At 45.6% G+C, this 15,830-nt stretch overlaps 1 protein-coding gene across 1 annotated transcript in view; it reads right to left on the bottom strand.

Moving 5' to 3' along the window:
• LOC122734723 (glycolipid transfer protein) overlaps positions 1-915 on the bottom strand; it is a 30,550-nt gene extending 29,635 nt beyond the window's left edge. The window contains exon 1 of the mRNA XM_043975754.1: positions 702-915. Within this exon, the coding sequence (XP_043831689.1) occupies positions 702-804 (103 nt within the window). The 5' untranslated portion in view covers positions 805-915. The remainder of the gene's footprint in view (positions 1-701) is intronic.
• Positions 916-15,830: the final 14,915 nt, after the last annotated feature.

Here is a 15,830-nt window from a genome sequence, read left to right as displayed (position 1 = left end):
TGATGGAGGAGACCCTTCAGGAGGGGAGAGGAAGCCTTTTTAAAGGGGGCAATCTCTAGGGGGCGCAGGAGGAAGGCTTCTTAAAAGAGGGGGTGTCTTTTTATAGGGGAAAGGGGACTTTTTAAGGGGAGGGCTCTTTCCAGGAAAAGGGGAACTAATTAAAGGGAAGAGGCTCTTTAGAAGAGAGGGATAAGGAAGTATGGGTGAAGGGGATTTCTTAAAGAGGCATTTTAGGAGGCACGTAGGCGGTGCAGTAGACCTGGATTCAGGAGGACCTTGATTCAAATCCAGCCTCAGACACTTGACACTTACTAGCTGTGTGACCCTGGGCAAGTCACTTAACCCTCTTTGCCCCCCCACCCCCCAAAAAAGAGGCACTTTAAAAGTGTGTGTGAGGGTATCTTTCCAGGGGAAGGGAGACTTCTTAAAGGGGAGGGTGTCTTTTTCAAGAGGAGTAAAATATCTCTTTCCATGGGAAGTTTCTTAAAGGGAAAAGGATGTCTTTTTCCAGGGGAGGGGGCTGTCTCTTTCAGGGGGAACTCTCTTTCAAGGGGAGGGGGCTGTCTTCAGGTGATGGGGCAGGGCTTCATAAGGGGAGCTCGGGTAGTCCCTGTCTCTCTCCCCTCCCAGGTCCGGGGGCGGGGGAGGGGCGCGCAATCCGGAGGACTGCCTGGCGGAGGCGGCGAAGGGCGCGGACTCACCGAAGAAGGGCGGCAGGTGAGCCACGGCATCCAGAAAAGGGCCCGTCTCAATCTGCTTGTCAGCCGGCAGCGGCTTCAGCAGGTGCTCGGCCAGTAGCGCCATGGCCGGGTCGGCGTTCGGGCCCAGCAGGAAGGCGGCAGCGGCCGCCGGGTCGCGCCCCCCCGTGGCGCCAGGGCCTGCGCCTGCGCCTGCGCCGCCTCCTTCCCCGCCCCTCGCGGCTTTCTCGCCGCCATCGCCGCCTCCTGTCTCCGCCACCGCGCCGCTGTTTGGAGTCGCGCCGCCGATCCCAGCCTCTTGCCGAGCCAGCAGCGCCGCCCGCCGGCCTCCCGCCGGCCTAAGCCACCCGGCGCGCCCCGCCCCCGGCATGGCTCTACCAATGGCGAGGCCGCCCTCAGCCCGGCCTGTTCAATGCCCGCCCTAAGGCACGCCCCCAGCCCCAGCCGCGGCGCCCATTGGCTGGGCCCGGCCAGCGGGGCCCGCCCCGTCCACTCTGTGAGTATGGGACGGTAGGGTGAGGGCGGTGCCGCCCCGGTTGGCCCGGCCCTACCGGGGCACGGAGCCGAAGGCTAGGGGAGGTTTAACCTGCCGGCCACCTCGCCCAACCGGAACCGACCCAGCCTGGTCACTGCCCCGCCCTTCTCTGACTACCGCCCCCCAGCCCGCATTTATTAAGCACCCACTAGATGCCGGTGCAGCTTATGGCAACCACTTCCATTATTCAATTCAACTGATTCCCCTATTGGAGAGTTCTAATTGTTAGTCAACAAGCTGTGTACTATGTGCCAGGCACGGGGCTGTCATGGCAAAACCACAAGTTTGTCCCATCCTGAAACTTACAGTCCAATGTGTTACACTCAACACGCAAACATGCAGCATAATCGTGTTCTGATTCTTCGTGACCCCATTAGTGGTTTGCTTGGCAGAGATACTGGAGCCATTTCCTTCTCCAGTTCATTTTACAAGATGAGGAAACTGAGGCAGGCCAAGGTTAAGTGACTTGCCTAGGGTCATACAGTGTGAATAGACCGGCATTCAGGTCTATCCTCACTCCAGGTCCAAGACTCTACTCTACCCATTCATTGTACTACCCAGCTGCCTTCTATATATAGAAGATATCTATCTATCCATATATATATATATATGGATATATGAAAAATTCCTATTATTATATGTAATAACAACATGTAGTAAATTATGAGGAAATTTTTAAATGAATCAGTCACTCAACCTGCATTTATTAAGTACTGACTATGTACCATCATTGTGCTGGGCCCTTGGGATACAAAGATAAAATCAGTTCTTCCCCTAAAGTCTATTACTCTTTGCTAAAGATCACCCTCCAAATCTCTGAAGATAACTCCCATTCCCTGCCTAAGGCTGCCCTTTGTTCACTCATTCATTCAACAACATCTATTAGCTGCCTGCTCCTTACTGTGCTAGGCAGGCTCTGCCCATCCACAGTTCCCTAGGTCCAGGAGCCTCTGACCTGCCGAAACTCCAGCTTGGCAAAGTCCTTCCTAATCTGTGACAGCCAGAAATGGACACGATTTGCCTTATGTGTTCCCTGCAGGGCAGCAGAAGGGATCACCGGCACTTCTCTGGCCTGCCCCTAGACCCTCTCTCCCTGCGCTCTAACATCCCATTTGTTTTCTGGGGTGCCAGGTCTACCAGAGGTCCCTGGGAACATCATTTGCTTCCATCAAACTCATAGTTACCATCTTTTACTCACAGAGCCCAGGTCACCTCAGTAATACCCAACCTGTGACCTGCTGCCCAAAACCCAAGATCCAGTTTGCCAAGACAGCAAAACTTTTGAAGGAAGTGGAAAGCACGTTGAATTTGGAATGAAGAGAGTTCTGGGTTCAAAACTAGCCTCTACCTGTCATTTTGTGACCCTGGACAAATCACTTAACCTCACTTGAGAGCTGTTGGAGCTGCCTCTGCCACAATTGAACCTACTGTTTGACTTGGGGTGCAGGACCAAGGTATCATCTTCAACTCATCCACCCTGTGGATCCAATCTGTTGTCTCTCAGATCTTCCCCTTTCTCTCCACTCATACCACCTCATGGTGTCTTGTCTGGACTACTAAAATAGCCTCCAAGCCTACCTCATTCTCTCCCCACCCCAATTCATAGCCTCCAAAGTGATTTTCCCCGACATTGACCTTGGTACTCCCTTACTCAATAAATTTCAGTGGCTCCCTATAACTCAATGAATTCCAGTGGTTCTCTGTTCCCACTGGGATCAAATATGAATGCCTCAGCTTGACATTTAAATCTTCTGATGCATAATGTAATGTGGTCACTGTCATTTACTTGCTGGTTCTCTATGTGATCTTCCATCTCCCACCTCCATGCCTTTGCACTGGCTAGTTCCCATGCCTGAAATGAATTCCTTCTTTACCTCCTGGATTGGAAGCCCTGGCTTCAAGACTCAAGGAAACGACTACCTTATGAATAAAGCCTCTCCTAATCCTCCCAGTAGCTTTATATCAAGTCAGTGAGGATTAATTAAATGCTTACAGTGTGCAAGACACTGTTCTGGGTGTGAGGGATTCATAGAAAGGCAAATACCCAGACCTTATTCTCAAAGAGCTCACAGTCTAATGAGAATGATGACATGTAAGCAGCTGGGAAGATATACTCCCTCTTGGAACTCTCTTGTATTCATTTTGTAGGTATCTTGTATAGATGTATAAAGAGGAGGCTGATTTGGCCATCCCAGGGAAGCCAGAATGCAGAGTTCCTCTGTACACTTCAGGTCTCCAAGGATGGTGACTCATTGCTTTGGCCTTCAGGGGATGATGAGCTTCCTGCTGTGTAGTGTGCCAGAGCTGAAAGAACTAAATGACAAATGCTGAGTAGCCCCTTGGTCCTTACCTCCCACCCCCACACCACCCCCAGAGTATCAAGAGAATGTCCTTGACTGTCTTGTATGGGACGTAGTAGACTCTGTCGAGAGACTCCCTGGGAGGGCATCTTAACTGACCAAGCTGCTATTCCCAGTTGGAGCAGACGCAACTAGGGGACTTCATACCTGGGCACCCTCTTCCCCCCTTTCCTGACTAGATGATTGAACCACAGCCTCAAGATGGACATGTCCCACTAATGCAGCTGTTGGTGAAATTGTGAACTGATCCAACCATTTTGGAGAGCAATTTGGAACTATACCCAAAGAACTATAAAATTGTTCATACCCTTTGACCCAGCAATACCCTGATGTCATGATCCTCTTAAGAATGAAAGATAGGGGCAGCTAGGTGGCACAGTGGATAGAGAACCAGCCCTGGATTCAGGAGGACCTGAGTTCAAATCCGGCCTCAGACCCTTGACACTTACTAGCTGTGTGACCCTGGGCAAGTCACTTAACCCCAATTGCCTCACTTTAAAAAAAAAAAAAGAATGAAGGATAAATAACAACAACCAGTACTAGGTCTATATCCCAAAGAGATCAAAGAAAAGCTAAAAGGACCTAGCTGTACATTATAGCAGCTCTTTTTGTGGTGGCAAAAAACTGGAAATTGAGGGGATGCCCATCAACTGGGGAATGGCTGAACAAGTTGTGGTATATGATTGTGATGGAATATTACTGTGCTATAAGAAATGATGAGCGAGATGGTTTCAGAAAAACCTGGAAAGACGTACATGAACTGATACAAAGTAAAATAAGCAGAACCAGGAGAACTTTGTACACAGTAACAGCAACATTGTAATGAAGATCACCTGTGAAAGACTTAAGTTATTTTGAACAAGACAATGATGCAAGACAATTCTGAAGGACTTACATTGTAAAATGTTATCTGCCTTCAGAGAAAGAACTGATGGAGTCTGACTACAGATCAAAGCATACTCTTTTTTTTTTTTACTTTTTTTTTCCCCTTTGGTCTGTGTTTTCTTCCACAACATGGATAACAGAAATATGTTTTTCATGACTCCATATGTATAATCTACATCATATCATTTGCATTCTCAATGAGGAGGGAGGGGAGGGAAAGATAATTTGAAATTATTTTTTAAAAAAACTAATGTTAAAACGTGTTTTTACATGTAATTGGAAAAAATAAAATATTTAGAACTGAAAAAAAATGAACATGTCCAGGCTTAGAGGTGACCTCTGGAGGTCCAGAAGAGCAGCATCCAATGAGAGGAGCAGAAGGTTGCAGCAAATGTTGGAGGAGTCATTGATGGTGGAAAGGACTAAGCAAGGCATTAGAGGAGATTCTGCTTTGGACCGGAACACCAGTGTAGGAAGAAGGCGAAATGTAGAAAGCCCCAACTCCTCTATCTTCTGATGGGGTTTGAGGATGATCCTTCCAGCAGCCTGGATCAATGTTGTTGCTGAGTCCTGTTTTGTCAGTGTTAAATGCATCCTTGCGCATTGTGTGTTTAGCATTCTTTTTGATTGCAAGAATAAACTACCTGTCCCATGCCTGATTCATATTGTCCTCTGTATGGTACAGAATAGCTTTTTACTCCCTCCCTTTTTGGACGACCCTAACCATAACATAAAATACAAGTAATTCTTTCCCCAGATGCTGGTGGGAGGTAGACAGGGAATGAGTCAGAGGATATGAGAAAAGGAAGCCTTACCCTGACCATTAGAGGTAGACACCTCAGGACTGAACCCGGTCCAAACCACATGCCTGGGCAGAAATCAGGGAGTGGCACAGTGTTTCAACCCCCTTGGCTTTGGATTAGACTGATGTGTATACATTTTGAATGAAAGCCCTTTGATCATAAAAACTATTTCATTTCTGCCTTTTTATCCTCAGCACCCACACAGGAGACTTCCCCAGTTTCCTTTAAATTCTACCTAAAATCCCACCCCTCCACGAAGCCTTCCCCAACCTCTTAACTCCAGTGCTTTCCTATTTATCTTGTATAGAACTTGCTTTGTAGATATTTGTTTGCTTTGTAAGATGGCAAGCTCCTTGAGGACAGGGATTTTTCCTCTTGCCGCCATTTAGCACAGTCCCTGAAGCATAGCAGGTGCTTAATAAATGTCTTTTGATTAATTGGTAGATAGGGCCTTCCCTCTGTTAATGATTTCCTTTTTATTTCTGTACAGCGTTTGCTTTGCATGTATTTGTTTGCATATCATCTTCCTCTGTTAGATCCTGTGCTCCTTGAGGGCAAGAACCGTCTTTTGCCTTTTTGTAACTTCAACACTTAGCACACTATCTGGCAGTTTAGTAGGTGCTTAATAAATGTTTATTGATTAAGTGAAATAAATGGTTGTTGATTTAATGATTTCTACCGATTAATTAATTAATTAGTTAGTTAATTAATGATTGTCCATCTCAATCTGGAGCCAGCCTCCCTTTCTAGGCTTACTGTCCATTGTTCCTCTGTTCTAACCCAACTGGCTTATTGGTGCTCTCAATAATCCCACCTCTGACATTTGCATGTGCACAGGTTGTTTCGAAAGGCATGGTATACTCTCCCTTCCCATCTCTGCAAAAACACCTGCTTCCTTCAAGGGTCTGCTTAAGTACCACCTTTTTGTAAGGTCTATCCCAATCTCCTCAGATACGAATACCCACTCCCAGAAATTATTTTGCACTTACTTAGTTTATATATCATAATTCTTTTTCTCTGCACATTAAATAAAAATATAAATATAAAAGTCCTCGAGGGCAAAGATTGTTTGCTATTTGTATCCCCGGTGCCTAGCATAGCACCTAGGTACACAGTGGGTATTTAATAAATGCTTGTTAAATTGAATGAGTGAGTGAATGAATCAAAAGAATGTGAATCTGGAAGGCCCCTTAGAGATCACGTAGTTCAATTATCTTTTGTTGTGGTGGTTCAGTCATGTCTGACTCTCTGTGACCCCATTTGGGGTTTTCTCGGGAGAGATACTGGAATGGTTTGCCATTTCCTTCTCCAGCTCATTTTACAGATGAAGAAATTGAGGCAAACAGGGCAAAATGACTTGCCTAGGGTCACATAGCTAGTAGGTGTCTGAAGCCAGATTTGAACTCAGGAAGATGTCTTCCTGACTCTGGGCCTGTCACTCTATTCACTACACCACTTGCCCATCATCTTAGAGATGAAGAAGATGAGCACAAAAGAGAGCCTGGCATTCATGAGTAAGTAGCAAACCTAGGAGCTAGGGTGTGCTGGAGGCAGCCAACTGTTACATTTTCAGTGTGCATGCTTACACCTCGGAAACTAGCAAAAGCTACAAATCAGGGCATGATTTATTGTTTTTGTGATTGCATGGACGAAAGAAAGCGTTAATAACTTAGATTAAACTTCAAAGTGCGTCATGCCAACATTTTGGTTTTGGAGAGCCAGTTTTTAAACCAGCCCACTCCTGCCTGGGAGGCCACCCCAGGTAATCCAGGGTTTTTAATGAAATACAAGCTCAATATTCATCCACAAATGTCACAGAGGCTGAGAAAACTGTGGCCTGAAGCTACATGAAGAGATACGTGGCCTCCGGAAATCAACCAATCAACAAACATTTAACAAGAGCCTTCTATGTGTACATCTTCCTAAATTCAAATCCGGTCTTGGACGTTTACTAGCTGTGTGACCCTGGGCAAGCCACTTCACTCTGTTTGCCTCAGTTTCCTCATCTGTAAAATGAGCTATTGAAGGAAATGGCAAAACCACTCCAGTATCTCTGCTGAGAAAACCCCAAATGGATTCACAGAATGTAGGACATGACTGAAAACAACCGAAGAGCAACAACAAACTATGTGCCAGGCACTGAAGGCACAAATACAAAGAATGAAACACCTCATAGGCAGCAGGAGCTGCTGGTAACTAGGTGATGGCCCCACCAGAACACTAGAACACTGTTCAGTTTAGGAGGGGCCTTGATGAACTGGATGAGCATCTCTAGAATGGGGAGGGACACAGAGATCGTATCACAAGAGAATAAGTGGAAGGATGTTTGGTTTGGAGAAGAAAAGACTTGGGGAGAATGGCTTGGGAGCTGTCCTCGGTTATCTAAAAGACTGTCATGTGGAGAAGGAAAAAGACTGTTTCTGCTCAGCCCCAGACGTTAGAGGCAAAAGCAAGGGAAAGAATCTACTTAGGCTTGGTATCAGGGGAAAGTTCCTAGCAATGAGAGCCATCCATAAGGAGAGTGGGAAGTGGTGAGTTTCCCATCACTGGAGGTCTCTGAGAAAAGGCTGGAGAGCCACTTGTTGGGAATGATATAGAGGGGATTTCTGTTCAGGTCCAGAGTATATAGTTAGTGCTTACTAAGTATTTTCCCTCCCTTGTTCCCCAGTCTAAAAGATATTCGGGGGGGGGGGGGTGCAGCTACGTGGCGCAGTGGATAAAGCACCGGCCCTGGAGTCAGGAAGACCTGAGTTCAAATCCGGCCTCAAACACTTTATACTTACTAGCTGTGGGACCCTGGACAAGTCACTTAACCCCCACTGCCCCGCGGAAAAAAAAAAGATATTTGGTTTCTAAAACCCACACCTTACATACCAATAAGGGTATCGAAAACAACAAAAAAGATACTAGGCCAGAATATGATACATCAGTAGCAACTGGCATCTTTGATAAAATACTGGCCAAGCCAGTTAAAGACTTGCTGGGTGGCAATCCTACCCACCAATCAAAAGAAACAAGCACCAACATGTCAAGCATGATTCCACACTCCCCAAGCAGTTATACAAGCAGATCACTGCCCATGGGCCAACTTTCCCTATAAGACTAGGGATGCTGTCATTGCCCAACTCCCCCTATCATCACTGATGCATCGTTGCTGTGATTGTGAAATGTAGTCACACATTTGCATTCAAAAAAATCAACCTCATGAATACACAAAGGGAGGATATGTGATTAGATAACAATTCCTATTTAAAAAACAGTTGAGGGTTTCAGTGGGTTGCAAGCACAGGTGATGGAGCAGCCACAAAGCTAAAGTAGTCTGCAGTTGCATTAACAGAGGCAGCACTGGGAAAGGGGTCATTCCTCTGCATTCTGCTATGATTGGACCCTTTCTGGGATAGTGTGTTTAGTCATGGGCACCATGTATTAGGACATTAATAAACTAGAGAGTCTGAAGGACGGTGACCAGGATGTCACCTTGAGTTCATATTTAGTAACAGAAGGAACCAGGAAAGTATAGCCTGGAAAGGATTCTGGGGACATGAGCTGTTTTCAAGTCTCTTTTTTGGTTTTTTGTTGTTGTTGTTGTTTTTTGCAGGGCAATGGGGGTTAAGTGACTTGCCCAGGGTCACACAGCTAGTAAGTGTCAAATGTCTGAGGCCAGATTTGAACTCAGGTCCTCCTGAATCCGGGGCTGGTGCCTTATCCACTGCGCCACATAGCTGTCCCCCCATGTTTTCAAGTCTCTTAAGGGCTGCTATGTCAAGGAGGGATAAGCCTTGTTTTGCTAGATCTCAGAAGACAAATCTAGAAAGTATGGGTAGGAGTCATAGGGAAGATCTAGGCTTGATTTTGATAAAAGGAAAAACTTTTTGGGGGTAGCTAGATGGCACAGTGGATAGAGCACAGGCCCTTGATTCAGGAGGACCTGAGTTCAAATCCAAACTCAGACACTTAACATTTACTAGCTGTGTGACCTTGGGCAAGTCATTGCCCTGCAAAAAAGAAATATTAATAATAATAATATTAATGATCAGAGCCAGAGACGTTGCTTGGCCTAGAAGATATTGAGCCAGCCTTGGACTCAAATCCTGCCTCTCACTCATACTAGCCCCAAGTTTTCAGCATCCCAAGGCAGTTCTCTGTATGTTACATATGTGTTGCTGATCTGTACTGGTGGAGGGAGTTTCCACACTAGCAGTTCCTCGCATGGATAAAATCCCAGATCTGGACAAAAATATACAAACAACCCACCCCCACCAACTGTCCTTAAGTGGAATGGGCTACCTTGAGAGATCCCTTGTAATTGGAGGTTTTCCATCAAAGATTGTTTGGGCATATCAGAATAATAGAGGGATCTCAGTGCTACAATGGATAAAGAACTGGGTCTATGGGGGCAGCCAGGTGTCGCAATGGATAAAGCAGTGGTTCTGGATTCAGGAGGACCTGAGTTCAAATCTGACATCAGACACTTGACATTTACTAACTGTGTGACCCTGGGCAAGTCACTTAACTCTCATTGCCCTGCACCCCCCCAAAAAAAAAGGCAAAAAAAAAAAAATCTAAAGAACTAGGTCTAGGGTCAGGAAGATCTGCGTTCAAATTTGACCTCATGAACTTACTAACTGTGTGACCCTGAGCAAGTCACCTAACAAGGTTCCTCAACTACAAAATGGGGATACCTCTTAAGGTTGTTGAGAAGACCAAATGAGATGATATTTATAAAAGAGTTTATATTTATAAAATATGTGCCTGGTACATAGTAGATGCTGTATCAATGTTAGCTATCATTAATATTATTATTAACAGCTAACTATTATATAGTACTTTATATACTTTATCTCATTTGATCCTCACGACAGCCCTGAGAGGTAGCTGCTCTTATGATACAGATGGGGAAACTGAGGTTGAGAGAAGGTAGGCGACACTCAGGGTCACTCACACAGCTAAGAAGTGTCTGAATCAGAATTTGAACTCAGGTCTTCCTGACTCCAAATCTAGCAGTCTCACCACTAATGTCACCTGTTGGGGTACAGGAGGAGGAACCCAAGAAGTCCAGGGGCTTCTCATTCAGATGCGCCCCTTCCTGCTCACCAGAGTGATTCAGCTCTCAGAGAACTATTGCACCATTCAGAGATATTACTTGATTCCCTGAGATATGTTTCACTGTGGATGGCCTATTCAGAAGAATGGCTGGGAGCAGCTAGGTGTCGCAGTGGATAGAGCACCAGCCCTGGATTCAGGAGGACCTGAGTTCAAATCCGGCCTCAGACACTTGACACTTACTAGCTGTGTGACCCTGGGCAAGTCACTTAACCCCAATTGCCTCACTAAAGAGAGAGAGAGAGAGAGAGAAAGAGAGAGATCTGGGACAAAAGCAAGCTTGGGGGGCAGCAGAAAGAACCTGGCTTTGGAGTCAGTAGGACTGCTTGCTACCTAGGAGACCACAGAGCCTGGCATGTTTTTCACTTTGGTTTGGCCCTGAAATTTCACCAATGTCAAAAACTGCTGCCAGAGAAATCTCTATCAATAATGTAAAATGACCACTGAGCTTAGAGAGCTGTGGAGATGGGGGGGGCGGGGTCTTAGAGAGCAAGCAACTGCCCAGAGGTACACAGACTGAGTCAGACGCAAGACCCAAACCCAAATCTTCCTGACTCTCCAGGGGGTTCTCTGCGCACTAGCCCAAGCTGACCCTCACTCAGCACAATGAAGGTATTTAATAAATGTTTTTCTGAGTTGACTTGAATCTTGGCTACACCCCTTATTCTCCCTGGGTCTCAGTTTTCCTCCTTAGTAAAATGAGCCTGTTGAACTAGATGATTTCAAAGGTCTCTTCCAGCTTTAAATCCTATCCTTAATGTTCCATGCACCTAGGGTCAAGGTTACCCATTCTCCTCGTTACATACTGGTATCAACTTGCTTTATAGGGTTAACTGTGGTTGAGGTTGACTCAACAAAGGTAAGTAATTTATTCAACTGAAAGCATGTCATAATTTTCCCAAGTCTGCTCCACCCAAAGTTTAGTAGTTTCCCCACATCCTTAAAAACCTTGCTTCACCCAATCCTGCTTATCCAGACACCCTGGTTTGAGAATTCCAAACTGGAGAGAGGGGACAAAGAATGATAAGTTAGTAACTTTCTACCAACTCACAAAACAGTAATCACTATTCCTAACCTGTAGTCAATGAGATCACGGGCTGCCCCATGATAGGCAGGATGATTGGCTTATTTTTTATTTATTTATTTATTTTTAGTGAGGCAATTGGGGTTAAGTGACTTGCCCAGAGTCAAGTGTCTGAGGCTGGATTTGAACTCAGCTCCTCCCGAATCCAGGGCCGGTGCTCTATCCACTGCACCACCTAGCTGCTCTGGATGATTGGCTTCTTATAGGCAAATACTAAATGTGGGGGCAGCTAGGTAGCATAGTGGATACAGCACCTGGCCAGGAGTAGGAAAGACCAGCGTTCAAATCCAATCTCAGACACTTCCTAGCTGTGTGACCCTTGGTCAAGTCAGTATGCCCCGTTTGCCTCAGTTCCTCATCTATAAAATGGACTGAAGAAGGAAATGGCAAACCATTCCAGTATCTTCGCCGAGAAAACCCCAAATGGGGTCACAGAGAGTTGGACATGACTGAACAACAGGTAAATTCTCCCAATGCCATCCTTCCAATAGGAATTCAATATGCTAAATCAACTCTAGTAATCTACCACCTCCCAGTGTTAGCAGCCAACTCAGGTGATTGTTTCCATCAACCTCATCTGCCAACTCAGATAGAATCATGGAGAAGGGTCCACTCACCATCTTTACATTCAATGTCACAGAGTATTTGCACGTTTCTCTCATGTTCTCAACATAATTTTTTAAAGGCACAGGTCTGACTCCATCGTTCCTTTGAATGGGGAAGGGCAGTGATCAAAAGTCTTCAGTGGTTCCCATTATCTATAGGATAAAATGAAAACCCCTTAACTCAACATTTAAGACCTTCCATGATCTCACTCCCACCTGTCTTTCCAGTCTTGTTCCCTTTCATTGACTCTCTCAAGGACACACAGCTCCTGTTGCTTCAACCAGTCCTCATGTAGCATGATCTTGAAGTGCTTCACCATCTTCCCTCTCCCTACCCTGAGAGCTTATCAACATCCTTCATAAAATGTGGCCCCGAAGACTGAACCAAACGATAATGAGAGGCATTTTTCTTTCCTTTCCTACTCTCTCAGAACTCCAGAGACATACTTCTCCTGTCCCTGATTGACGTCAGGGTCCTAATTATGAAAAAGAATGGAAACTTCTTGAGGACAAGTATTAGATTAGAATAGAGGGGACAGCTAGGTGGTACAGTAGATAAAGCACCGGCCCTGGATTCAGGAGGACCTGAGTTCAAATCTGGCCTCAGACACTTGACACTTACTAGCTGTGTGACCCTGGGCAAGTCACTTAACCCTCATTGCCCTGCCAAAAAAAAAAAAAAAAGGAAAAAAGAAAAAAAAGAGAAAGAAAGAAAAAAGAAAAGAAAGTAGGAATAGAGCAACAAATGCATTTTCTACCTTTGCCTGCATTACGTAACCCTATTGGTCTGATGAAGCTTGAGATGGACTTTTTTTTTAATGTGATAAACATTTTTATTTATAGTTTGGGGTTCCAATTTTTATCCCTCTTTCCCTCCCTCTCCTCCCCCCTCCATGAGGCGGCAGTCAGATATGGGTTATAGATGTATGATTATGGGCAGCTAGATGGGGCAGTGGATAGAGCACTGGCCCTGGAGTCAGGAGGTCCTGAGTTCAAATCCGGCCTCAGACACTTAACACTTACTAGCTGTGTGACCCTGGGCAAGTCACTTAACCCCAATTGCCTCACCAAAAAAAAAAAAAATACATGCATGATTATGCAAAGTATTACCATATTTGCCATTTTATAGAAGAAAACTTGATTAAATGAAAAAAAAAATGAAAGAAAGTGAAAAATAACGTGCTTCAGTCTGTTCCATCAATATCAGTTCTTTCTCTGGAGGTGGATAGTATGTTTCATCAGTAGTCCTTTGGGATTGTCTTGGATCATCAAACAATATTGCTGTCTCTGTACACAGTGTTTGAGATGGACTTTTTACCAGCCAATACAGTGAGTAACCGGACACCTGACTTGGGCATCTCATTGTCCTTTAGCTCAAAGAAAGGGAATGTAGCAGATGGGAATGAGTCATATCTTTCGCACAGATGAAAGAGTCCAGGAGACAGCTTTGAGAACTTGCGAATAATGCAGGAATAAAAGTACCTTGTCCCCATATATATTTAATTTTCATTAGTCTTCTCTTTCCTATGACATTCCCTGTTCTAAGGCCCTTCCCAGGCCTGCCAATTCTATGAATTTATGCTGCCAAGGCCCCTTTTCAGCCCGGATACTCTAACATTCTCTCTATCAATAGTGAAAATTAAAAGCCAATGTCTCTAGCTCATTTTATAGATAAAGAAACTGAGGCAAACAGGGTAAAGTGACTTGCCCAGGGTCATACAGCTAGTAAGTGTCTGAGGCTGGATTTGAACTCCAGAAGACGTCTTCCAGCACTCTATGCACTATGGCGCCACCTAGCTGCCTTATTATGTCCTATCATTTTTAGCTTTGTGACAGCTCTCAAAAAAAACCCCAACAACAACAAAAAACAACCCCCACCCTCTTCTGACCCTACCTGACCCTCGTGCAGACCCTTATCACCTCACCCCTGGATTAATGCAATAGCTGCTGGTAGGGTCTGCCTGCCTCATGGATCTCCCCACTCCAGCCCATCTTCTACTCAGCTGCCAATCTTCCTAGGACTCAGCCCAAGTATTTGAAAGGCTGTCCCAGGAGTGAGGGATTGATTAACTTTGTTCCCTTTTGGCCCTAGAGTGTACAATCATCCAGAAGGCACATTCAGCTGTTAAGGCTAGCATTTACACAGGGCTTTAAGGTTTGCAAAGTGCTTTACAAATAAAATCTCACTTACAGACAATATCTGGTCCAAAACAGGGACCCTGGGAGGTAGAGGTGCTATTATTATTACCATTTTATAGATTAGGAAACTCAAGGCTAGGTAACTTCTGAGGCAGGATTCAAACTCAGGTCCTCCTGATTCCAAGTTTCCATTCACCTGAAGCTCACCTTTCCCAACCTTTTTTTCCCAGGCAGTTTTGGTGCCAGGCAGGTCAGGACGTGGGATTTCCGGGATATTCTCTGTCTGATTTGTTCTCAGGCCCTGAGGCGTAGGCGTAGGCGTACCCACTTAAAAATAATAAATTGAAAACAAGACAATTTGCAGATAAAATGCAGACTGTGAGGAGATGGTAATCCATCTTTTCTCCCTGGTCCCTCCTTTGCCTCTCCCCTTTTCTTCTAGTTGTTTTCCATTATATCAGAGAATGATGAAGGACCAGCCTATGAGAGTCTTAAGCTTTGCAATCCCCACTTGGAGGCTGGTTAAGTCAGTTTCCAGGAATACGGGGCTCCATTATAGCAGGAACACGCCGAAGAGAAAAAGGCATTAGAGGTCATGGAGTTCACCATGCTCACTTTACAGATGAAGAAACTGATGCCTGAAGCGGTCAAATGACCTGTTCTGGGTCACACAGCTGGTGAGTGTCTGACATGAGATTTGAACCCAGGTCACTGGGTCCAAGCCCAGAGCCCTATTCAGTATCATTTATCATCAGCCAAAACAACTTGCACCCTTTCCCCAAACCAACAACTGAAAACATCATGTCACCAAACTCAATTTCCATTTCTCCATTTTTCTCCTGAGTCATCAATGCCTCAACTCAAGTCAAAACGCATTTGTTAAGTACCTACTAGGTGCCGGGGGATGTAATAAAGGAAAAAAAGAACCAGCTGCTTGCCTTAAGGCGTGCCCAGCCAGATGTCAACAAATAGGTTTTCTTTCCCATGGCTTAACCCCAGCAAGGGTATCATGGCGGAGCAATGGTGAGCCCGGGGTTCTCAAAGGCTCGGACAGACAAGTATGTTCATTGGCGAGAACCACCACGACTTTAAGGATGGGCCTGACAGTGGATGGTGCTTGGTGTTTGAGAATGGCCCTAACTGAGAATAGAGAGACTCATCTGCTGTAGGTGGGCCAGTGGGTGACCCAAGCTAGGAGCAGACGAGTGGCATCTTTCCCTTACTGTTTTATAGGTGCTGACGGCCCTCAGACCCATCGGTGAGTCTGGGGGAGGGGGGTCTACCCCAATCACGTGAAGACTTCCCCCACTGGAATGTGCCAATGAGAACAATTGGTCCCGATGACCATGAAGCAGGCTCTGTGGAGTGCTCAGAGCTTGGTCAGACGCTGCAGAAGCCAAAGTCATCCGCCACCTCCCGAGCTGTCAGTCATCCTGACTTTTGTCCTGCCTCTGGACTTTGATGACTCAGAAGGAGTGACTTTGCACAACTGTCTCACTTGAAGCCAATTCAGGCTCGGTCAAGACATCACCCTGTGATGTCATTGGTCCTCTCCAAAAAAGACCAGCAACAGGTACCTCCCAGCATTCACTAATGATGACAAAAGCACTCTGGAAGT

Source organism: Dromiciops gliroides, chromosome 1, assembly GCF_019393635.1.
Source record: "Dromiciops gliroides isolate mDroGli1 chromosome 1, mDroGli1.pri, whole genome shotgun sequence".
Taxonomy (NCBI): Eukaryota; Metazoa; Chordata; class Mammalia; order Microbiotheria; family Microbiotheriidae; genus Dromiciops; species Dromiciops gliroides.
This window is presented reverse-complemented; position numbering and strand designations above follow the sequence as displayed.